General features: G+C 45.4%; 1 protein-coding gene across 3 annotated transcripts in view; it reads right to left on the bottom strand.

Annotated features, from left to right (window-relative positions):
- Positions 1-14643: 14643 nt before the first annotated feature.
- MAPK4 (mitogen-activated protein kinase 4) overlaps positions 14644-25674 on the bottom strand; it is a 109963-nt gene continuing 98932 nt past the window's right edge. For 2 of the 3 annotated variants that reach the window (XM_073584784.1, XM_073584785.1), the window contains exons 4-6: positions 20710-20895; positions 19633-19834; positions 14644-18978 (exon numbers count right to left, since the gene is read on the bottom strand). In XM_073584784.1, coding sequence (XP_073440885.1) covers positions 18282-18978; positions 19633-19834; positions 20710-20895 — 1085 coding nt within the window. In that variant the 3' untranslated portion in view covers positions 14644-18281. The remainder of the gene's footprint in view (positions 18979-19632; positions 19835-20709; positions 20896-25674) is intronic. The other variant, XM_073584786.1, reaches the window with a different exon arrangement.

Here is a 25674-nt window from a genome sequence, read left to right as displayed (position 1 = left end):
GCGCTCAGATATTCAGTGGGCCTCACACAAACCATAAGTGTCCAGTGTCCACAAGTGTGTGCAGAAATTAAAAATCTCCCTTATCCTCTAGTGACTTTGGTCACAGCTCTGCCATCGAGCCTGTGACAGAGCGCTCAGATATTCAGTGGGCCTCACACAATCCAAAAGTGTCCAGTGTCCACAAGTGTCTGCAGAAATTCAAAATCTCCCCTGTCCTATAGACACCTTGTACCTTGTTTTACATTACTATATAGTTTGTTGAATTTTGTCTACATTTCTACCAAAAATGAGGAAGTCTGGTGGAAGAGGCCGTGGAATTGGGCGGGGGTTGGCAGCTGGTAATGATGGTGTTGGTGGTGGATCTGATGGTAGTGGCAAGAGCAAAATAGGACCGAATGCAGGAGGTGTTGAGCCTGTGTCATCGTCTGGCTACATAAGGACTCGAACGCTTAGTTTTCTAGGAGTTGGCAAACCGCTTTTAAAGCCAGAGCATCAGGAAAAAGTTTTGTCTTACATTGCTGACTCAGCCTCCAGCTCTATCGCCTCCTCTTCTTCAGTTGTAAAAAGTAAAAGCACTGAGTCGTCATTGGAGGCTCATGTTCATGAACCACACCTTTCCTTGTGTCCTTCACCCCAACCAAGATTGAAGGATGACGCAGGCCATACTACTGATTACTCCATGGAGCTGTTTTCACATACCATGCCTGGATTATCAAGTGAAATGGTGAATTACCCAGGCCAAGATGAATCTGACATGGAGTGCACTGATGCACAGCCGCTGATAGATGATTCTGCTGGTACCTTCACTCAGAGCACTACATTGTCCTCGCAGTGTACAGAGCCAGATTCTGGCCCTAATGAGACTCAGGTGCCCCTTCCCGCACACTATACCACCATACACGGTGACACAGAGGAAGGTGCACATGACATTGAAGAGGAGGTGATGGATGACCCAGTTGTTGACCCAGATTGGCATCCATTGGGGGAAGAGGGTGCTGCTTCCAATAGCTCAGATGAGGAGCATCCACAGCAGACATCGACATCGCAACATCTGTTATCTGGCAGGCCCGGAGCACTCCAAAGACAGGTTCCAAACATCAAAAGAGTTGCTGGACAGCTTGTCCAGAGGGTCAAAAGATCACAGCGTGCTAGGCCGCAAAATGTCTGCCAAAGTAGGAAGAGTGCAGTGTGGCACTTTTTTGAACAAAATCCTCATGATCAGGCCAAGGTTATCTGTAAGAAGTGCGCAAAGACCTTTAGCCGAGGGAAAAATCTGAAAAATTTGAATACCAGTTGCATGCTTAGACATTTAACCAGCATGCACTTGCAAGCGTGGACACAACACCAAACCTCAAGTGCCACATGTGCAACTGATCACAACGAAGGTAGTCAGCAACGCTACATTGTTTCCCCACTGTAAGCCCACCGGTTAGCACAGCAGCAAATGTTGAGGTGTCGTTGCAAGGCCACAGCAGTCAGGGAATCCCACTGTTATATCAACGAAAGACTGATTCTAGGCCATCAGAAAGAACACCAACTCCATCACCATCATCAACCCTCTCTCAGTCCGCCCTGTCCACCGCTACTTCCACCATATGCAGCTCTCAAGTCCAGCTCACCCTCCCAGACACTATGAGTAGGTCAAGAAAGTACTCAGTCTCTCATCCGCGTACACTGGGTTTGAACGCCCACATTGCCAAACTAATCTCGTTTGAGATGATGCCCTTTCGGTTGGTGGAAAGCACAGCTTTCCGCGAACTCATGGCCTATGCAGTACCACGCTATGACCTACCCAGTCGCCACTTCTTCTCTCGCAAAGCCATCCCAGCCCTCCACCATCATGTGAATGACCGCATTGTCCATGCACTCAAGCAGTCAGTGAGCGGAAAGGTGCACCTCACAACTGATGCATGGTCCAGTCGGCATGGCCAGGGCCGTTACGTGTCCATCACTGCGCACTGGGTTAATGTGGTGGATGCAGGGTCCACAGGGGACAGCGGTGGTGGGACAGTGCTGCCTAACCCACGGTATAGGAAACAGTTGGCTGTAGGCGTTTGACCCTCCTCCTCCTCCAGAAGCGAAAGCTCGTCCACAGAGCGCAGTCGTACGAGCACTCCATCTGCAGCTGCCACTGTTGCACACGATGTGTCCCCCTATCGAGCAGCTAGTGGAAAGCGTCAGCAGGCTGTGTTGCAGATGATGTGTTTGGGCGACAGACACACCGCCGAGGTGCTGGCCGAGTACTTTCAGCGACAAACTGAGTCATGGCTGGGCAGTGTACATCTTGAGGCAGGCAAGGTAGTTAGTGATAACGGCCGTAATTTTGTGGCAGCCATAGCCCTTTCAAAACTCAGCCACATACCTTGCTTGGCTCACACCTTGAACCTGGTGGTGCAGTGCTTCCTCAAAAATTATCCGGAGTTAACAGCCCTGCTCCAGAAGGTGCGAAGACTGTGCGCGCACATCCGCCGGTCGCCTGTACACTCCGTTCGTATGCAGAAGCTGCAGCGATTGCTCCACCTTCCCAACCACCGCCTCATTATCGACATTGCAACAAGGTGGAACTCCACCCTGCACATGGTGGAGCGGCTGTGCGAGCAGAGGCAGGCCATAATGCATTTGTGGCAGGATACACGGCCAGGCACTTTGAGAGCAGACATGGAGCTGACAAGTGTGCAGTGGTCGAAGCTGAAAGACCTCTGTAAAGTCCTTCAGTGTTTTGAGGAATGCACACGGCTGGTAAGCGCAGATGACGCCATCCTAAGCATGAGCATCCCACTTATGCGTCTGCTCATGCAAACTTTGACGCACCTTAAGGAGCAGGCGTCTGCAGCCAATGTTGATGAGGAGGGAATCCTTGATGACATTCAGCCATTGTCTGCTCAGGGACCTCTCCTGGACGAGGTGGAGGAGGAGGAGGATGATGGGGATGATTACTTAGGGGAGGAGGATGCATCTCGTGGGGCAAGTGAAAATGTTGGCGTGGCAAGGTCTGGTACAGGGTTTGTGCGTGACTGGAGGGATGTGGATTTGCCAGAAAGTGCTCCTCCAACCAGCACTCGCAGTGCATCATTGACACCGGGAACATTGGCCCACATGTCAGATTATGCCTTGCAGATCCTAAAAAGGGACCCCCGCATTGCCAAAATGATGAACGATGACGACTACTGGTTGGCCAGCATCCTGGATCCACGCTATAAAGGCAAATTACAAAACATCATGCCACAGGAGAACCTTGACCTAATATTGGCTAATAAACAAGCAACTCTGGTAAATCGGTTGCTTGAGGCATTCCCAGCACACAGCAGCGGTGATGGTTCTCACACGAGCCGTACGGGCCGGGGGCAGCTTGGCAGAGGTGTTCGTGGTGCACACAGCAGAAGTGGCGTTGGAGACAGGGGTTTCATGACAATGTTGTGGACTGATTTTTCAAATACCGCTCACACAACTGGTAATACTGCATCGATGGAAAGTGACAGGAGACAGCAGTTGTCAACTATGGTTACAAACTACTTTTCCTCCCATATCGATGTTCTCCCACACAGGTCATTCCCCTTTGACTATTGGGCCGCTAAACTGGACACCTGGCCTGAATTGGCCCAATATGCCTTACAGGAGCTCGCTTGCCCAGCTGCAAGTGTGCTATCGGAAAGAGTCTTCAGTGCAGCTGGATCAATCCTGACAGAAAAAAGGACCCGTCTGTCAACCCAAAATGTGGATGATCGAACCTTCATTAAAATGAACCATGCATGGGTTTCCAAGGATTTTGTCCCACCTTCCCCTGATGACACATAGGGTGACAGAAAATTGGCTTGCTTTGGTCCACCTCTTCCTGGGACTTCACCTATTTCGCCTTTTGCATCAGCTGAATGTCCAACATCAACATATGCCACTTTCTAAAACTCCCTAACTGTGCTGCCTCCCCCCCATGGCCGGGGTCACCACCTAGCGCACGACACCGTGCGAGTGCCGTTGCCCTGGACAGGTGGGTAGGCCGACTCTTGGGCGCGGGCACTGGCACAGGGTCCCTCATAGTGCAATCAAGTGTCTCTGACGGTGGTGGTGCACACCCGCCGTTAGACACACCGCTGTACTATGAGGGGCCCAGTGCCAGTACCGACGCCCACGAGTGGGCCCCCCTTGCTTGGGCAGGGCCCCAGAATTTGCAATCTTTACCTCTCCCTGCTCCTCCGCTGTGTAATCTGGGCCGTCAAATCCATAATGTGCCTGACACCGTCTGAGCCTGCCTCCTGATGTATAGACATATATTTTGAATGTGTACGCTATCCATACATGTTATCCGGGGATACGGTACCCTTTCTCACCTTTGTGCAATCACGTGCAAGCCATACTGGGCCTAACACCGTCTGAGCCTGCCTCCTGATGTATAGACATATATTTTGAATGTGTACGCTATCCATACATGTTATCCGGGGATACGGTACCCTTTCTCACCTTTGTGCAGTCACCTGCAAGCCATACTGGGCCTAACAACGTCTGAGCCTGCCTCCTGATGTATAGACATATATTTTGAATGTGTACACTATCCATACATGTTATCCGGGGATACGGTACCCTTTCTCACCTTTGTGCAATCACCTGCAAGCCATACTTGGCCTAACACCGTCTGAGCCTGCCTCCTGATGTATAGACATATATTTTGAATGTGTACGCTATCCATACATGTTATCCGGGGATACTGTACCCTCTCTCACCTTTGTGCTATCACCTGCAAGCCATACTGTGCCTGACACCGTCTGAGCCTGCCTCCTGATGTACAGACATATATTTTGAATGTGTACGCTATCCTTACTTGTTATCCGGGGATACGGTACCCTTTCTCACCTTTATGCAATCACCTGCAAGCCATACTGGGCCTGACACCGTCTGAGCCTGCCTCCTGATGTATAGACATATATTTTGAATGTGTACGCTATCCATACATGTTATCTGGGGATACGGTACCCTTTCTCACCTTTGTGCAATCACGTGCAAGCCATACTGGGCCTAACACCGTCTGAGCCTGCCTCCTGATGTATAGACATATATTTTGAATGTGTACGCTATCCATACATGTTATCCAGGGATACGGTACCCTTTCTCACCTTTGTGCAGTCACCTGCAAGCCATACTGGGCCTAACACCGTCTGAGCCTGCCTCCTGATGTATAGACATATATTTTGAATGTGTACGCTATCCTTACTTGTCATCCGGGGATACGGTACCCTTTCTCACCTTTGTGCAATCACCTGCAAGCCATACTGGGCCTAACACCGTCTGAGCCTGCCTCCTGATGTATAGACATATATTTTGAATGTGTACACTATCCATACATGTTATCCGGGGATACGGTACCCTTTCTCACCTTTGTGCAATCACCTGCAAGCCATACTGGGCCTAACACCGTCTGAGCCTGCCTCCTGATGTATAGACATATATTTTGAATGTGTACGCTATCCATACATGTTATCCGGGATTACGGTACCCTTTCTCACCTTTGTGCAATCACCTGCAAGCCATACTGGGCCTAACACCGTCTGAGCCTGCCTCCTGATGTATAGACATATATTTTGAATGTGTACGCTATCCATACATGTTATCCGGGGATACGGTACCATTTCTCACCTTTGTGCAATCACCTGCAAGCCATACTGGGCCTAACACCGTCTGAGCCTGCCTCCTGATGTATAGACATATATTTTGAATGTGTACGCTATCCATACATGTTATCCGGGATTATGGTACCCTTTCTCACCTTTGTGCAATCACCTGCAATCCATACTGGGCCTAACACCGTCTGAGCCTGCCTCCTGATGTATAGACATATGTTTTGAATGTGTACGCTATCCATACATGTTATCTGGGGATACGGTACCCTTTCTCACCTTTGTGCAATCACGTGCAAGCCATACTGGGCCTAACACTGTCTGAGCCTGCCTCCTGATGTATAGACATATATTTTGAATGTGTACGCTATCCATACATGTTATCCGGGGATACGGTACCCTTTCTCACCTTTGTGCAGTCACCTGCAAGCCATACTGGGCCTAACACCGTCTGAGCCTGCCTCCTGATGTATAGACATATATTTTGAATGTGTACGCTATCCTTACTTGTTATCCGGGGATACGGTACCCTTTCTCACCTTTGTGCAATCACCTGCAAGCCATACTGGGCCTAACACCGTCTGAGCCTGCCTCCTGATGTATAGACATATATTTTGAATGTGTACACTATCCATACATGTTATCCGGGGATACGGTACCCTTTCTCACCTTTGTGCAATCACCTGCAAGCCATACTGGGCCTAACACCGTCTGAGCCTGCCTCCTGATGTATAGACATATATTTTGAATGTGTACGCTATCCATACATGTTATCCGGGATTACGGTACCCTTTCTCACCTTTGTGCAATCACCTGCAAGCCATACTGGGCCTAACACCGTCTGAGCCTGCCTCCTGATGTATAGACATATATTTTGAATGTGTACGCTATCCATACATGTTATCCGGGGATACGGTACCCTTTCTCACCTTTGTGCAATCACCTGCAAGCCATACTGGGCCTAACACCGTCTGAGCCTGCCTCCTGATGTATAGACATATATTTTGAATGTGTACGCTATCCATACATGTTATCCGGGATTATGGTACCCTTTCTCACCTTTGTGCAATCACCTGCAAGCCATACTGGGCCTAACACCGTCTGAGCCTGCCTCCTGATGTATAGACATATATTTTGAATGTGTACGCTATCCATACATGTTATCCGGGGATACAGTACCCTTTCTCACCTTTGTGCAATCACCTGCAAGCCATACTGGGCCTAACACCGTCTGAGCCTGCCTCCTGATGTATAGACATATATTTGGAATGTGTACGCTATCCTTACTTGTTATCCGGGGATACAGTACCCTTTCTCACCTTTGTGCAATCACCTGCAAGCCATACTGGGCCTAACACCGTCTGAGCCTGCCTCCTGATGTATAGACATATATTTTGAATGTGTACGCTATCCATACATGTTATCCAGGGATACGGTACCCTTTCTCACCTTTGTGCAATCACCTGCAAGCCATACTGGGCCTAACACCATCTGAGCCTGCCTCCTGATGTATAGACATATATTTTGAATGTTTACGCTATCCATACATGTTATCCGGGGATACGGTACCCTTTCTCACCTTTGTGCAATCACCTGCAAGCCATACTGTGCCTAACACCGTCTGAGCCTGCCTCCTGATGTATAGACATATATTTTGAATGTGTACGCTATCCTTACTTGTTATCCGGGGATACGGTACCCTTTCTCACCTTTGTGCAATCACCTGCAAGCCATACTGGGCCTGACACCGTCTGAGCCTGCCTCCTGATGTATAGACATATATTTTGAATGTGTACGCTATCCATACATGTTATCTGGGGATACGTTACCCTTTCTCACCTTTGTGCAATCACGTGCAAGCCATACTGGGCCTAACACCGTCTGAGCCTGCCTCCTGATGTATAGACATATATTTTGAATGTGTACGCTATCCATACATGTTATCCGGGGATACGGTACCCTTTCTCACCTTTGTGCAATCACCTGCAAGCCATACTGTGCCTGACACCATCTGAGCCTGCCTCCTGATGTATAGACATATATTTTGAATGTGTACGCTATCCTTACTTGTTATCCGGGGATACGGTACCCTTTCTCACCTTTGTGCAATCACCTGCAAGCCATACTGGGCCTAACACCATCTGAGCCTGCCTCCTGATGTATAGACATATATTTTGAATGTGTACGCTATCCATACATGTTATCCGGGGATACGCTACCCTTTCTCACCTTTGTGCAATCACGTGTAATCCATACTGGGCATGAGAACGGCTGGCGAGCTGTTAAGCAAGCTACAGCACCTGTGGTTTGCACACGTAAGTTTTTCATTTTTTCAGGAATGACGGTTAAGGCCCCGTCTCACTAAGCAATCTCGGTAGCGAGATCGCTGCTGAGTCACAACTTTTGTGACATAACAGCGATCTCACCAGCGAGATCGTTATGTGTGACAGCGATCAGCGAGCGGCCCCCCTGCCGGTATCGCTGATCGCTGGAAGAAATCTCTGGACATTTCTTTGGTCGCTGGTCTCCCGCTGGCCAGCACGCATCGCTGTGTGTGACAGCGGGAGACCAGCGATCAGGTGTAAAAAATAATTAAAAAAATAAAAAATATAGTTATTCTCACCTTCCGATGTCACGTTCAGCCATCCCGCCTCTCTCCACGCTCCCAGTCCCAGTGATCCTTTGCACGAATGACCGCGAGACTTTGTTATCCCGCGAGACTGTGACATCTCGCGGTCATTCGTGCAAAGGATCACTGGGACCGGAGCGTGGAGAGAGGCGGGATGGCTGAACGCGACGTCGGAAGGTGAGAATAACTATATTTTTTATTTTGATTCTATTTTTTACAGCGATAGCCAGCGATGCCGGGCGCTCGGCATCGCTGTGCTGATCGCTGGTGAAGCTGTCTGTGTGACAGCTCACCAGCGATCACATAGCGATTTACCAGCGATCCTGACACCTTGATATCGGTGTCGGGATCGCTGGTAAGTCGCTTAGTGTGACGGGGCCTTTAGGCCTAATTCCGGAACTGCGGTTGACCTGCACTTACTGGGAAATCAGCGTTCGCGGGTAATAATTGTAATCAGTGATCCCTATCACTAACGTTGTTCAGCGGGTTATCTGCACCTGTAAGCGACAAACGCTGGCCTTTTCAGTGTAGCGCACATGCAACCACGGACATGTAAGGGCATGACACACCAGTTATTGGCCAATCTCATGTGCCAGAGCCTCACGTGTCCCTCTAGTAAGCCGGACTCGGACCGCGGGGCATGACGGAGTCTCGTTCGTTAACGGAATTAAGCTTGCAATCTGTGCATCTTTTCTGTAGCTTGCATGGTTGAGGTTTCCCAGGTGGAGTCGAATTAAACCGTAGGCTCCACTCCTGGTGGTGCCCTTCTGGACATTCCTTTAAGGTTCAGCTTTGCAACCATACTGCCCACGTAAAACAAACACTTTGCCTTCATGAACGCTGTTTGGAGGGTCATGACTCGTGGGAATAACGCCGCCCAATCAGTTAACCTGCTAGAGAGATCCTTCGTTGCTCCCAAGCATGATATCACACTCCCTAGGAGGAAGGTAATGCCACTGTGGCGACCGTACTCCTGGGGGCGACACATGTGCACTGATGCCCAGCCACTGCTCGATGAATCTGCTGGTACATTGACCCAGACCACTACATTCCCCTCGCACGCTACACGGCCTGAATCTGACCCTGATGTAACTCAGGTTACCCTTCCCATATACAGTTCCATCTTACACGGTGACAAAGAGGAAGCTGCAGATGAAAGTGCAGGTTCGGCCCACCCGCCATCAGACACACCACCGTACTATCAGGGGCCCTGTGCCAGTGCCGTCGCCAACGAGTGGGCCCCCCCTGCTTGCTCAGGATCACAGCACTTGCAAGGTTGAAATACTGTGCAGTGAGATGGAAGATGGGGACGACAAGGAGTCCAGACTAGTACAGGGATTCCCTAGCGAGGAGACTTATTTGATTGTTTTCAATGTTGGGACAGCAATTTTTGGGGAGCACTATACTCTGGAGAATGATAGATGGGGCCCACCATACACTGGAACATTCCAAAGGTGGACATCAGACACTGGAGCAGCATTTACAGGGCCCATTATACACTAGAGCATTAGAAATGGGGCCCATTATGTTTGGAGCATTATTTGGGCCCATAACACAGTGGAGCTTCATCCATGGGGACCAACATATACTGTAGCATTATGTGGAGCTCATCATATACTGTTTCAAAAATTATATGGGACCAATGATTCTGTATGGAGAAATAGATGGGCCTCGTCATGAGATGTAAAAAGTGAAGTATTTTTCATTGTACTATACCGCTATTTCTCTGCCGTATCGGAGCATGATGAGTTGTGGTATGTGTTAAAGGGGCGCTCTTTCGCCCAGGGCACATGAAAACCTGGAGCCAGCCCTCCCCCCCCACAACTTTAGCCAAATAACCCCCATTTTTCAGTGCGTAACTTGTATTATGAAGTTAATTAAGGTTGACAAGCTTAAGTAAGAAGAATTGATGCTTTTGGCATTCAAATGGGCACTGTAGGTGTGTTTCCTGTCCTCCTCTCACTGCCGACTTTTATTCCCCATTGACTTACATTGGGTTTCGTGTTTCGGGACGACCCCGACTTTTCCCTATAATCGGACGATCTTGCTCGACCCGACTTTTGGAAAAGTCGGGTTTCACGAAACGAAACTCGACCCTAAAAAAACAAAAGTCGCTCAACTCTACTCCTTACAAAACAGCTTCACCTCTGTTATGTTGGTGGGTTTCCTCCATGAACTGCTCGTGTCAGGTCCTTACACAACATTTCTATAGGTTTAAGGTCAGGCCTGTGACTTGTCCTTTCCAAAATATTAACTTTATTCTTCTGTACCATTCTTTCGAGAACGACTTAGGCCTCTTTCACACATCCGGCTTTTGTAATCCGGCACGATGCGGCGAAATTTTTCATAACCGGATCCAGCATCGGATTCGGTTTTGTCCCATAAGCTTTCATGGTCGCCGCATCGTGCCGGATGGTTATGCGTCGTGTCCGGTTGCTGCCGGACACGGCAAAAATTAGCCGTCCGGCATCTGCAAAAATCGTTCTCTGCAACGTTTTTTGTCAGCGCCCGACCGGCTTTTTCCACAGCGCATGCCCGGACTCTGTGAATGTTAACCCCACAAGTGCCCGGCGAGAGAGAGAGAGATCTCTCTCTGTCACCCGGACACTTGTGAGAGATCTCTCTCGCCGGGCACTTGTGGCGTTAACACTCACAGTGTCTCGGTGAGAGATAGAGATCTCTCTGTGGGGTTAACCCCACAAGTGCCCGGCAAGAGAGAGAGATTCTCTCGCCTGGACACTAAGTGTTAACCCCCCATGTCTCTCTCTCCACCCCCCTCTCCTCTCCCCTCCCCTCACCTCCCTTTCAGCAGCTGTCTCTCAGCGGCTGCCTCTGTCCACCTCCTCCTGCGGCTCTTTTAAATCATGTCCGAGCCGTATGTCTCGCCGCATACACATCCGGTGTCACGGCTGCAGGCTGGATCCGGCGGCCCGGCTTTTCACCGCACGCCGCCGGAGCCCACACACCGGATGTGTGAAAGTAGCCTTAGGCTTTGGGTCGTAGTCTTGCTGCATGACCCATGTTCTATTGAGATTCATCTCACGTACAGACGTCCTGACATTTTCCTTTAGATTTTTTTGATACAATTCAGAATTTATTATTCCATCAATGGTGACAGTCATCCTGGCCCAGAGGCAGCAAAAATGGCCCAATCCATGATACTGCCACCACTGTGTTTCATAGATGGTATGATGTTTTAACCTTTAATGCAGTGTTTCTATGTCTTCAAACATAGGCATTTCTTATTTAAACAAAAGCTCGATTTTTGTTTCATCCATTAATCATTATTCCAATAGCCATCTGACTTGTCCATGTGATCGTTAGCAAGCTGCAGGCATGCAGCAATGTTCATTTCCAAGAGTTGAGGCTTTCTCATTGCAGTCCTGTCATTCACACCTTTGTGGTTCATTGTCCTCCTGATCGTGAGCTCATGAATTTTAATATTAGCTAATGTGAGAGAGGCCTTGAGTTGCTTAGAGGTTACCTTGGGTTCCCTTGTAACTTTTTAGAAGATTATACAAATTGCTCTTGGAGTGATCTTGGTTAGCTTACCACCCGATTGAAGGGAATAATGTTCTTGAATCTCCACTATTTGTACACAATATGTCTATCTGTGTTCCTGTTGAATTCAACCTCTTTAGAGATGGTTTTGTAACCTTTTACATCGTTAGAAGCATCAACAACTCTTCCTCTGTGGTCTCCTTTGTTCATATGGGTTGCAAAGATCAGTAAAGATCAAACATTGATAGAATCCATTTTTTTTTTAATAAAACAGGTCACCCACTCACACCTGATTGTCATCCCATTAAAAACACCAGATTCTAATTTCACCACCCAAGTCCCAAAAGTTCACATAATTTTGCCACACACAGACATATGGTACTGGAGTATTTTGCTCAATAAAAAATATGACAACGTCTAAAAACTTTCAACTCATTTGTTTGATTTGGTTCTTTATCTACTTTGAGCACTTGTGTGAAAATCTGATGTAGTTTTAAGTCAAATTTATGCAGAAACATGGAAAATTCTGAAGGCTTCACAAACTTTCAAGCATCACTGTATTTAAAAAAAAAAATGTTTTCTTGTTCCCTTCATTTGAAGTTGTACAAAGCTATATACAGTGAGCTCCTCCTAGTGGTGGGTGTATGACTTTGTGTGAGAAAGTGACTCAGTTCCGAGCCCCCTGCACAGCGCAGACCCCCGAACAGTCATGTGTTCTCTACTATGGACGTGCTCATTGTGAATATACTCCTTTATTTTATGGATTTTTGGGGGTTTTACGTCCGATTGTGTTTGCGTGCACAGTTTTATCTTGGACGTTAATCACAGAGCTAACACAAATGAGACAGGCAGTCAGGCAAGCAAACAGGTGACGCACATTGTATGAAGTGGAAATATACCGGTACATCAATGGACCGTAATAAATTGGACAAACTGTCACGTGCACGAACGCCGCAGATAACACACGGGAAATATCGATAGACATGTGATTCTGTCTGAATATACTTTAATGTAATTTTTTTCCATAGGGAGACAAAAAGTTTATTCTGTAGATTTACTGTATAAGTTATATCTACTTCTGGGAAAACTGAGAGGCAGAAAATTCCCATCGCCGCCATCTTTGTACTCCCATAAAGATAGAAAGACGTCAGTTTTATATACTGCGATACCGATTTATTGCAGTTAATTGTAAAACGATCTAATAATCGCAGGTTCATTTTTTACAAAATAAAGTGAAAAATTAAGAAAAAAGTTTAATAAAATAAAAAGATTAACTTAATCCCCTTTTCGAAGTTCACATTTTTTTTTTCCTTTTAGATTTGGCAAAAAGTTTAATTATTTAATGCGCACTGTTGTGAGTTCATTTTCCCCTTCACCATTGAGGTCTGATGAACTCCCTCTTCTGGTGAAGAAAGGTAGGGAGGCTGATTACCAAGCACCTGGGTATGATGATGATGACTGGGTGACGGGAATCGCTGACTGGATATAAGGCAGCCGACGCCCTTCTGCCTTGCTGGTGATCTCTCTGAGGGATTCTTGGAGACCAGTCTGATTCCTGCTCCTCAAAAGCTAAGTTTTCTGCACTGCTTTTTGCATTTGTGTTTTGCTTTGTTTTGCCTTGTTTTTCTGAATTTCTGCCATTCCCTGCTGGGGTGAGTTGAATTCCTTTTTGCTCTGTCTTCAGAAAATACCTGAGTGCTGATATAGTCTTTTTGAAGCCTAGCGTCTTCAGGGCATTTTTTCCCTATCAGCCTGTTGGCCCTTGTTTTGATAGGGTTTTTGGTGGATTGCAGACAGCAGCTTTCCTATCCTGTCCTATTTAGTTAGCCTGGGCCCCATCATTTGCTCAGCCTATCTTTCTATCTGTGTGAGTGTTTTTTCATCTTGCTTCACCGTCATTATATGTTGGGGGCTGCCTATTGCTTTGGGGTCTGCTCTGGGGCAGTTTAGATTTCCCTTTCTGTCTTTAGGCTATGTAGTTCTCCGGCTGTGATCGAGGGGTCTAGGGCACCGTAGGAACCCCCCACGGCTACTGCTAGTTGTTGTTGATAGGTTCAGGGGTCTGCAATCCGATAGCTGCCAACTTCTCTGGTTTTCTGGACTTAGCTAGTATTTCTGTTTTTGCCTCCTACGGTGACTCATTCATAACAGCGCACGGTAAATGCGAGAAAGAGAATGGAAACTCCAGAATTGCCTGTTTTTTTCAGTCGCTACACCTCCCACAAACAATGCAATAAAAAGTGATTAAACTGTTGGTATAGGCACCCCAAAATTTTACAGCATGCAAAAAAATAAGCCCTTATACAGCTCCATCGACAAAAAAAATCAAAAATTTTTAAAAATGACAACACAAAGCAAATACATTTTTATAAAGTTCTACATTTTTTAAGTTTGGTATCACCTGGAGAATCATGTTATTCTTGGTCATTTTTACCCAACAATAAAAGCCATAAAAACTAAAACCCAAATGAAATGTTTAAAAAAAAAGTTACTGTTTTTGGACAAAGGAGAGGAAAGTGGTGCAAAAATAAAAATCGTCAGTTCACAAAGGCTTTAAATAAAGTGGTTTCCCGATTGCCTATCAAATGAGGTCCAGTATGCGGACCATTTGCTTTTCACGCATTTTATTTTATTTATTTTACTCATTTATATAGCGCCATTGATTCCACAGCACTTTACAGACATTATTGGCACTGTCCCCGATGGGGCTCACAATCTACACCCCCTATCGGTATGTCTTTGGAATGTGGGAGGAAACCAGAGAAGTCGGAGCAAACCCACGCAAACACGGGGAGAACCTACAAACTCATTGCAGATGTTGTCCTTGGTGGGATAACATGTAAAATATTTTTCAATTTTTTTTTGCTATTTTTGTAGAGAAAAATAAACTTCTGCCACAATAGCACAGTTATTTGAGCTGTTTATTCATATTTTATTACAGTTATCCAAAACCTTATTTCAAAATTCGGCAAAACTGTATTGAAATCAGTAAAAAGCAGCAGAATATTTACAAAACCAGAAAATCCATCGTGTTCGGTTTTTAAACTCTTCATCGATTGTTTGTTTGAATGACTCAGTAAATGAAACTGATAACAATTACTTTTGATAAGGCAGGAAATATCTGAAAATCCTCCCCAGAATAGGATTCAGGGTGATGTTACATGGTTGTAATTTGGGCCCCATTTTAGGGTCTGTATTATGACCGCTACACTGACATCTATGGATCCAACTCAGTTCTTCATAAGGTTCTATGCACACATATATTTGTTTATTTGACTATTAAAGGGAGCTCTCATTTGCCATAAACATGTAATTTTTTTACACGGTATAAATGCCACTGATCTCCTGAATCTGACAATGTTTTTATTTTGTTTTTGTGCCTCTCCATTCCTGAGATATGGCCCCCTCTTCTCTGTATTTAAATCTAGTTTTTTAGCTAAGTGGGTGTGGTCCTCAACTCTTCTATATAGGAGTCTTCATGGAGACCACACCCACTTAACTAACAAAACTAGAGGGGAAAAAGGGCCATATCTCAGGAACGGAGAGGCGCAGGGACAAAATAAAAATATCGCCTGATTCAGAAGAACAGCGGCATTTAAATCAAGTAAAAAAAATCCAATATTTATAGCAAGTGACAGGTTTTTTTAAGGCACATATTACAACCATGCCCAATCACTTATTAGCAATAAAAATTATTCTTTGTATGGTTTTCAAATTTTCCAACATACTTTCTGTATCCATTGTTCAAATGTTTCAAGATCTTTGCTTGCTGTCATTCATTAGGATCCTTCATTAATTACTTCCAATGGATAAAAATCTGCCCTGGCTTGCTACCGCACACATTGGTTATGTAACAACTGCGTGATCATCACATGAACAGGAGAAACATTAATCCGCTGTTGTTAATGATGGGTCAATCAATTCTGAATTGATCAAAATTGTTTAGAATTTCCCTAAATTTGTAGATTCTAGCAAATATGAATTTTTGGGGATTCCATTTGGGATAATCCAGCAAAATGGCAATCAGTCAGACTCCATCTTGCTGGATTTATTTTTGCTGTCATGTAGGCTACAGATGTAGAGGTGAGGTGAGTATGATATTTTATTGGGGATTTATCCCTTTCCCGGCCTATTAGTTTATTATGCTTTGGAATCGAAAGACTTTAGAGCTTTTTTTTCTGGTAATCGGGATACATTCCATCCAAATTCGAGCGAGTCTGAACTAATTAAAATGTTGGCAGATTTGCTTCTCTCAAACTGGAAGTAAATTATTAACTTTTCTATTCAATGACAGCCAGCAAAAAAAATCAAAATTGACACAGAACGTAAATCAGCAAATAGTATAACTTTTCAATGCACCTTTATTCGCTAAAACCGGAACACCCATTTAAATATTGAAAAAAAAATATTATAAAATCCAAACTACTTTGAAAAAAAAAAGATAAAACTGTACCCTGTTAATGTGTAACAACAGAAAGCTTAGAAATAATTTTTTAAATATACCGGTAATGTAATATTATTTAGATCCCGAGATCTGTAAAATATATTCTCTGATTATTATCAACAGTGTTGGCAAATGATCCAAATTTAGTGTTAGATTTTTTCCAATCTACAAATATTCAATCCATATGATCTAGTATATTTTATCGTTTATAGAATCTTTAGAATTTGTTTTTATAAATGTATTTATTTCCATTTTGATAACAGTTAATCAAGATTTTTTTGTAAAACATAAAATTGCCCCTAAAAATCTTAATTTATTTATTTTTTTCTTAAAGCTAAATATTAGTAGGCAAAATGATGACAAACGCTATCTAGGAGCCTAAGGATAATCTAAGTTAATGTAGTTTAAAGAAACTTTCGATCAATTTTATCTGCATCAAAAAAATTAATAAACGCAATCTGGTTTCATCAAGTATTATTGTAAGTTCAGTTGAACAAAAAGATTAGGAGGACCCCTGGTCACAACGGTAGCCCATGATCACCGGATCAGAGTTCTGCAAACCTACTACCTACCGGCATCCCTGGCGCCTCTCATAATTAGGAGACCCAGTGTGGCGCCATTAATGAGGAGTGATATGCTGGCAGAAAGGAGTAGGTTGGCAAGAGTCTGTTCCGACTACAATGTCAATAATCCACAGCAGCCAAACCAGAGCCCTATGAACCTTCTCCTATCTGCCGGCATACCCGGTGCCTCTCCTGATTAGTAGGCCCAGTGTGGCGCCATCATTGAGGCCATGATATGCTGACAGGAAGGAGTAGCTTTGCAAGAGTCTTATCCAATTACTATGGCAATAGTCCAATAGTCCATGTCAGCCGAACCAGAGCTCTACAAGAAACTCCTTCTACCTGCCGGCATACTCAGCGCCTCTCCTGTTTAGTGGCACCATCATTGAGGAGTGATATGCTGGCAGGAAGGAGGAGGTTCGCAAGAATCTGGTGTGGTGACCACATTGATGATTCTTGGCTATCAGACCAGAGCTCTGCGAACCTCCTCCTACCTGCTGCAATATCAATGCCTCTTCTGATTAGCAGATCCACAGAGTGACGCTCTGGCAGTAAGGTGGAAGTTCACAAGGCTCTGGTGCGGCAGCCACGTTGATAGTCTTTGGTCACTGTACTAGAGCTCTGTGAACCTCCTCTTATCTACCGGCGTCCCTGGTAAGGCTACGGACTAGTAGACCCAGCATGATGCCATCATTGTGGAGTAATGCGCTGGAAGAAAGGAGGCGGTTCACAAGGCTCTGGTCTGGCAGCCACATCAATAGTTTGTGGCCTGCCAGACCAGAGCTCTGCGAACCTCCTCTCACCTGCCGGCATCCCCGATGCGTGTTCTGATTAGTACACCCAGCATGACACCCTCATTGTGGAGTGGCGCGCTAGCAGAAAGGAGGAGGTTCAAATGGCTCAGGTCTGGCAGCCGTATTGATGGTCTGCCAGACCAAAACTCTGAACCTCCACCTACCTGCCGGAATACATGATAACTCTTCTGATTTGTAGACCTAGAGTGATGCCATCATTGTGGACTGATATGCTGGCAGAAAGGAGGCAGTTTTCAAGGTATCCAAGGTTCTAGAATAGCAGCTACGTCGATACTCCATGGTTACCGGACTAGAGCTCTGCGAACCTCTTGCTACCTACCGGCATCACCAGCAACTTTTTTGATTATTAGACCTAGTGTGATAGCCATCATTGTGGAGGGACATGCCAGCAAGAAGGAGGATGTTCACCAGACTAGATGTCACCACTGGATCGTGGTCCTACAAATCTTTTTGCTAAACTCTATTTATTATAAGGCATCAAATATTGAGCATTGTATGTTATAAGCCTTTAAAATAAAAGGCATTAAAACTTTTGTTATGTAATGAAGTTACAGCAGCCGTACACAGATACAGAAAAATTGATCGCCTTAAACTGATCATCTTCCATGTTGAAGGCTATCTGAGATGCTTCAGGCGATTGCACCATATTTTTGATGCAAGATCCAACATCTTGGATTTTTAAAAAAATGTGCTCGGTACAATTTTCTGCCTTCATCGCTCATCCTACCACCTGTCCTTCTGAAATACTTCCGTCTGAGCTATGTCGTTCGGATGTTCGGAAATACAAGCCCCATTTATATCATTGAGTTTGCTGTCTGGCATTTCTTCCTGGCTGGTACATAGCTTTAATGCCCTGGTAATAAAAACATCCAGATCAAAAGAAGATTCTGTATCCTTGGAGATATCGTTAGGTGTGTGATGAGTAGGACACGGCTGACTTTGTTGAAGGTCCTCCTGTGTCTCGGAGACAGGACTCGCTGGACATTCAAGTCCTGCCTGGGTGCTCTTGACCCACTGAGCAATTTCCAAAAAGAGGTTTGATGGCTCTTCTTCCCGTACAAGGTCTCCTGTGGGTGGGATTGTATTGTTTTTCCAGGTGGAAAGATCTAAAATAAGTTTAGGTTCTGAATAGTGATGTGGTTTATTGTCTCTCCATAATAATTTATCCAGATAGGAAGGAGACCCTACTTTATATTCACATGACCTGCCACAGTCGCCCTCAAAAACCCGGTCCATGGAGGAATGGGACTGTTCTAGGAACCTTTCTGAGCTACTTTGAGAGTATTTTCGAGGGTCAACCTGAGCTTCTTCTGCTTGTGATCCTGACCCCGCACGGGGATCTCTTTGGACATCACTCATACCGAGACTCTGATCTTGTCTCCAGTCCATGTCTGAGGACAAACTCACTTGAAGTTGATACCTATAAGAAAATCTATTATTAATAAAAAAAACTTTTCTAGTTACATCTACATTTTTTTTCACTTAAGGACAAAATTTAGTTTTTTTAATAAGAGGATCTGTCGCATCCTCCTGACATAACCAGTTGAGTAAATATTAATGTTACCCATGAAATAACAATTCTGAATGATGTTCTGAATGATGTTTTCTTAAAATTTTATTCAGCTACCCTGTTATTCCTCCAGGGAGTGGATGAATAAATTGACAACTGAGTGAACTAGTGAGCACTGAGTGGTGCTCACTAGTTCACGGTAGACCGGTCGAGAAATGCGACCGTGCGAAATGCGAGGTGTCTGTAGAATTTTTGGCCATGTGGTCCCGCACGGCAATAGTTAAAAGCCGTCAGCCAATCTGAGGCTGGCAGCTGACATCAGCGCGCACGTCGCCGGCATATGACATCATTATCATTCGCCATCCTATGCTTTAAGTGAATATCCAACCCTTAAACCAGTCAACATGTCTAATGACTTTAACGAAATGAGACCGGTCCACCTGCAGGCAGCTTTTTTGAGGTACTCGCTCCTCCTTGTTTCTCTAAGAGTGAGATGAACATTAAAGAAAAATAACAATACTTGCACATGTAATTAGTGACAAATGGAGGAGAACCAAGTCTCACCTGTCCCAGTTGGATAATTGGCTTGAACTCGCTTCCATTAGTAAAATATCATCAATTTCGTCTTCAATTCGGAAGGGGTGCAGAGATATCGGCTCATCCTCCGGGCAGGAATATGGGGACATATATGGGTGCTGTAGCGCAGCTTCAGCTGTCAAACGGTCCATTGGGTTAAAAGTCAAAATCTTCTCCAAGAAGTCAATGGCTAAAGGTTAGAAATAAAACAAAGCTAACATAGTATGTTAACGTTATAAATAGGGCTTATTTTTGCACTTTAAGGGGTTAATCCACCTCAGCTTACAGGGGTTCTCTAACTTTATACAAATTCATGTTTTATTTAATTTTTGGGACAGGTGCAGCAATTGAAAAATGTAAATTTTTGGAGGTGCAGCAATTGAAAAATGTAAATTTTGGGGGTTACAAGTTTTTTTTTTTTGCTTTATATCTCTTACAGTACAGGTTAAACAATTTTAGAATTTGATTGCTACATCAAATATTTAATTTTTTTTATTTCTTTATTTTTAAAGGCGTGAGATTTACATTTTTTAAAATATGTTTTAGCTCAAGTTCAAGCACTTGAACCTGGGATCGTATGATGGCTTGTTGATATAGCATAGATTTGCAGTATACAGAAGTAAAATTAAAAATTATGGTCTACTATACAGTCAAACAGGCTCTTGGGTGCCATAATTGCGTCATGGGGGGTGACGGATACTCCAAATTGTGTGCCACCGCAATCGGGACACTTGACTTTTAAATACCACTGATGGAGATTAACAATGGCATTTAAAGGGTTAAACAGCAGCCATTGGCACGAGCTCCTGTCGCTGCTGTTAGAGGCAGGTGCTGACTGTATAACACCTGTCCGCCAGGTGTGGCATAGGCTTAGCTCCTCAGCCGTACACTGGCACCTGTTGTGTCAATTACATTTACGCCTCATGTTGAGAGATGGTTAACATCTAAGAGACTATATTACTAGATTGTTTCGGTGGACCTGCTCAAAATCTGGACCAAGTAAAAGGATGATTGAGTGTATTATAGCTCGGGAGTAAGTCTGACCTAAGGGTGGATGAAACTGACCTGACCTTGTCCAGTAGGACCCACCTTCCAGGTTCATTTCGGGCAGGAGTTTCCTTAGTGGCTTTTTGACTTCCCAGCTGCAGTTGATGAAGGATGGCATAACTTTCAGCAATTCTTCCTTGTCTTCTTTGTGAATGACGGGAATTGTGTCTAAAATCTGTTGCATCTGTTCCAGCTCGTGGCTTCCTAGAAGCCCACAAAAAATACACAGTTCTCAATCAATCGATGTACGTCATAAATATAAATCTAAGGCCGCGTTCACACTGTATTTGGTCAGCATTTTACATCAGTATTTGCAAGCCAAAACGAAAGTAGAAAATACAAATAAAAAGGAGGTTTTCTTTGGATTAATAGCGCTGCTAAAAACGGAGAGAAATAATCTGATAAAAAACCTCTTTATTCGAGCTACAAGTTATGGAGCTGATCCTTAGGGCATGTGCACACAGGTTCTTCAGGCGGATTTTGCCACAAAAGACCTAAAATAAAACTCTTTAGGTAAATCACTGGCGGCATTTTCTTGACGAGCCCACTGTTGGCACCCAACGTATATGTTCTGCAACCATACAGCTTACAGTTATACATACCACCATACAGTGAAAATATTAGTGCCCCACAGCAGCCAAATAATCTTCTATTCCATAAAACATTGACATATAGTGCTGTCACCATCATACACTACAAAAAAAATAAAATATAGCGCCATACCAGTGTCGAAATAATACTAACATACAGTGACCATTCTGTACAAACAGTTACCTAAATAACATTGCTATACAACTCATATACAATCTCATGTCTCATGGTGTTGACAAGCATCAGGTTCACGACCACCTTTGGAACACCCCTATAGTAAGGACACCGTGGTAGTCTCCTATGGTCAATTTTTTACTGTCTTAAAGGGGTTATAGCTGGAGTTGAGCGAAAATGTTCCAGTGGAATATTGTTTCACAGGTCGCCATTTTTCTAAACCGTAAAGGACTATCAAAAGTAAAAAAAAACAACTTAATCTCACCTCACCGCTTACCTCTCCAGCCCCTCCGCTCCTAACCATCATCCGTCCGGTCCTCGTCATATATTCTGATCCCACTCTACTCACGCTGAAAACCCCCGAAAAGCTGGAAATCCCAGTGTGGTACTAGCAGGTACGCAGGATGCAGTGACGAGTCGCGAGTCGGCTTGGTGTTTTTATAATAACGTTTATAGGCCTAAAGCAGACTTTCCTCAGTCTCAGCCTGTTCAACCAAAGGGGGTAACAAGGGTTACCCTCGCAGGGGCTCAATAAAGTTCACACAAACAAAGGAGAACACGACTACGTCCAGCGAGAGCCGGTCACTAAGGGGCCGTGGTATGGACGACTACGGGTCCTTAACTATATAGTCAACTTAGCCGTCCTGACGTCCCTCGGCGTTCTGGGCGGTGGTTCTTCGGCGGCGCAGCCGCTGGGCCCAGCTGCTGAAGAGTTGGCGTAGTCTTCAAGCGTTCCGCCGCTCCTGTGGTGCTGGGGTGCCTCCGGCCCTGGAGGAGTCCTTGGACGAGTAGTCCGCAGCATCTGGACAGGGGCAAGTGGCAGCGATACGGGGTGGCGGGTGACAGGCCACCTGTGCAGCTAGCCGCTGCGACGGGGACTCCGCGGTGAGCAGAGGCTTGGCCCTTGCCGCGGACCGGAGGGTGACAGTGGTGGCCGCCGACGGCACTGGACTTGCCGCAGCCAATGGTGAGAGCAGAGCGGCTGCGGGTGGTGGGGAACAGGCTGCAGCCGCGGGCCGGAGCGGGACAGCAACGGCCGCGGGCGACCACGGGTAGGCCGCAGCCGCGAGCTGTGGTGAGGCGGCAGCGGCCGTGGGCTGGAGCGGTGCATCAAGTCTCGGATGGTCGTCTCGGCGCCGTCCCTCTGAAGTCCTCAGCTGGAAGCTGAGGTAGAAAGCACGCGAGCAGCAGGGCAGGCAGCGTGCTCCGCAACTGAACTACCGGCGCTGTGACGGACTGCAGCAGACAGACTTGGTGGCCTACAGACAGTTTTGGTGCAGGCAGGCATGTGCATTATGCTGAGAGGAGTGCTCTGTCCCCAGAGCATCGGTGCTGCGCAGGTCTGTGTCAATTAACCCTGCCGCCAACCGCGGGGACTTGAGAGAGAGAGGTGCAGGGTGCCGGCTGACTACCAGTGTCCGTGAGTACAGCGCACGTGCCACATAAGAGAAACCAGGTACGGGACAGACACTTGGACCCTGATTTGCCAGTCCACAATGGACCAGGGCAGCACTGCAGCGTTAATTGACTCGGCCGCATCAACTTATGGACTAGGGGCTCTGTGGAAGGTACCAGAGACTGACGGCTGCTGCCAGAAGACAGATCCTCATTGCCTACAGCAGGGTTCCCCAACTCCAGTCCTCAAGGCCCACCAACAGATCATGTTTTCAGGATTTCCCTTGTATTGTACAGGTGATGCATTTATCACCTGGGCAATACTAAGGAAATCCTGAAGACATGACCTGTTGGTGGGCCTTGAGGACTGGAGTTGGGGAACCCTGGCCTACAGGACCTTCCTGGATAAGCACCCCGCCAGCCGTTGTTGGCCCTAGTGACTTCCCAGCAGGAGTCACAGTCTGAGAAACTTCTGACATGTTAAGTGTTTCACAAGAACTGCCGTTGTCTGATTCATTGTTCCTGCAGATCCTTTGTAAACTGAACAGTATATTCCCTCATTTAACTGTTTATCTGCCTGCATGGAGTATTCCCATTAAAATAAAGTTATTAACTCTTGCTCTGCCTTCTGTCACTGCATCCCGCAACCTGCTTACACACGCACAAGGTCAGGGCGCACAACTTGACATCATGAACCCTACCGGGCATCATCAGGGTTGAAAGTTCTGGCTAAATGTGTGAGGGCCAGGGATTTCACAGCGGACAGCGAGGATCAGAAGATGAAACGAGGACCGGACAGGTGACGACGAGGAGCGGAGGCACCGGAGAGGTGAGTGAGAGCTGAGTATAAGATTTTTTTTTATTTTTTACATGTTATTTTTATTATACTATGGGGTCTGTAGAGACCATAATACAGGAAATCAGGTTTGTGGAGAATAACTTGAAAATCCGTACAAATAGGCAAATTTGGATTTTGCCTGATCCGCTCATCTCTAATAATGGCATAAATCATAGAAAGTGTCCATCATTTTATTAGCCAGGGTGGCTCTGAAGAATTCAATAGGGAGCCCATGGTATAAAAAAAAATACCGCCATATAGCTTCCATCTACAAAACAGCAAGGGCAATTTCTAGGGCCAGTAGGGCCAATCAGCTGATGATTGATCTACTTTGAATTTAAAAAGGATTTTAAGGCTCTAACAAGCCCAGTAAAAACATATTCAAGTTTTTAATTTTTTTACTCACTAGATGGCGACATTAATACTGATTTTTGAGTAAACCCGTCCTATGACTGACACTTGCGAGTTAAGTACAGGAAAACGTCAGGTTGGAGCAATAGTGGGGAGAAGAAGTCAAACATTTACATTCACGTTGAAGCGATCTCTTTTCTCAGCCTATAATGAGTCATGTGGGACTTAATTATCCTACTGTGGCAAATGATGTGCGGCACAGCAATTAGAAAAGCTAGCTACACCAGGCTTACTTAACGATACGCAGTAATAACAGAAAGAAGCTGAAATTGGGTACTTAAATCAGCAGGGACGGCAGATTCACATCAAAGGTAGAGCTCAGACCCTACCTTACAAAAGTATTTTTAAAGGGAAACTCCATACAACATTTTCGTGGAATAACAGGCAATCTGCCACCCACTCACATTGGAGGACATTAGAAAAACTGACTTTCTTGCCCAGACACTAACACTATTTCTTTGAGTTGGTTTTAATAAAGGCAACATGAAGAGTAAAATTTTGTTGTTGCTTTTTCAAATTTTACATGAATCACAATCAGCTCACCATACACAATAGACAGTCGGCAAATTTTGATGGTTTCAGTCGACTTTTATCTAATGCGTGTAGGGGAATAAATACTATACAATGATAAGGCTTTGTACGCAGCTTTCTGGTAACTCCCTGGGTTTTTGTGGATGGGACTTCTGTTTGTTTCAGTTACCATAAAACTGTACTTTACATACAGACAATACAGGAAGTATGGGTCTCCAATATGGCCGATTCTATATAGACAATATAGGAACTGTGTGTGCTCAATATGGCCGCCTTTATACAGACAATACAGGAAGGAAGTGTGTGCTCCAATATTGCCGCCTCTATACAGACAATACAAGAAGGAAGTGTATGCTCCAATATGGCCGCCTCTATACAGACAATACAGGAAAATAGTGTGTGCTCCAATATGGCCGCCTTTATACAGACAATACAGGAAGTGTGTGCTCCAATATGGCCGCCTCTATACAGACAATACAGGAAGGTAGTGTGTGCTCCAATATTGCCGCCTCTATACAGACAATACAGGAAGGTAGTGTGGCTCCAATATGGCCACCTTTATACAGACAATACAAGAAGGAAGTGTATGCTCCAATATGGCCGCCTCTATACAGACAATACAGGAAAATAGTGTGTGCTCCAATATGGCCACCTTTATACAGACAATACAGGAAGTGTGTGCTCCAATATGGCCGCCTCTATACGGACAATACAGGAAGGAAGTGTATGCTCCAATATGGCCGCCTCTATACAGACAATACAGGAAGGAAGTGTATGCTCCAATATGGCCGCCTCTACACAGACAATACAGGAAGGAAGTGTATGCTCCAAAGTGGCCACCTCTATACAGACAATACAGGAAGGTAGTGTGTGCTCCAATATGGCCGCCTTTATACAGCCAATACAGGAGAGAAGTGTGTGCTCCGATATGACTGCCTCTATACAGACAATACAGGAGGGAAGTGTGTGCTTTAATATAGCTGCCTCTATACAGACAATATAGGAAGTGTGTGCTCCAATATGGCCTCCTCTATACAGACAAT

This window comes from Dendrobates tinctorius, unplaced genomic scaffold, assembly GCF_039654945.1.
Source record: "Dendrobates tinctorius isolate UK_male_01 unplaced genomic scaffold, ASM3965494v1 ptg000085l, whole genome shotgun sequence".
Taxonomy (NCBI): Eukaryota; Metazoa; Chordata; class Amphibia; order Anura; family Dendrobatidae; genus Dendrobates; species Dendrobates tinctorius.
The sequence above is the reverse complement of the archived record's forward strand: the minus strand, read 5'-3'. Positions and strand labels throughout refer to the sequence as shown.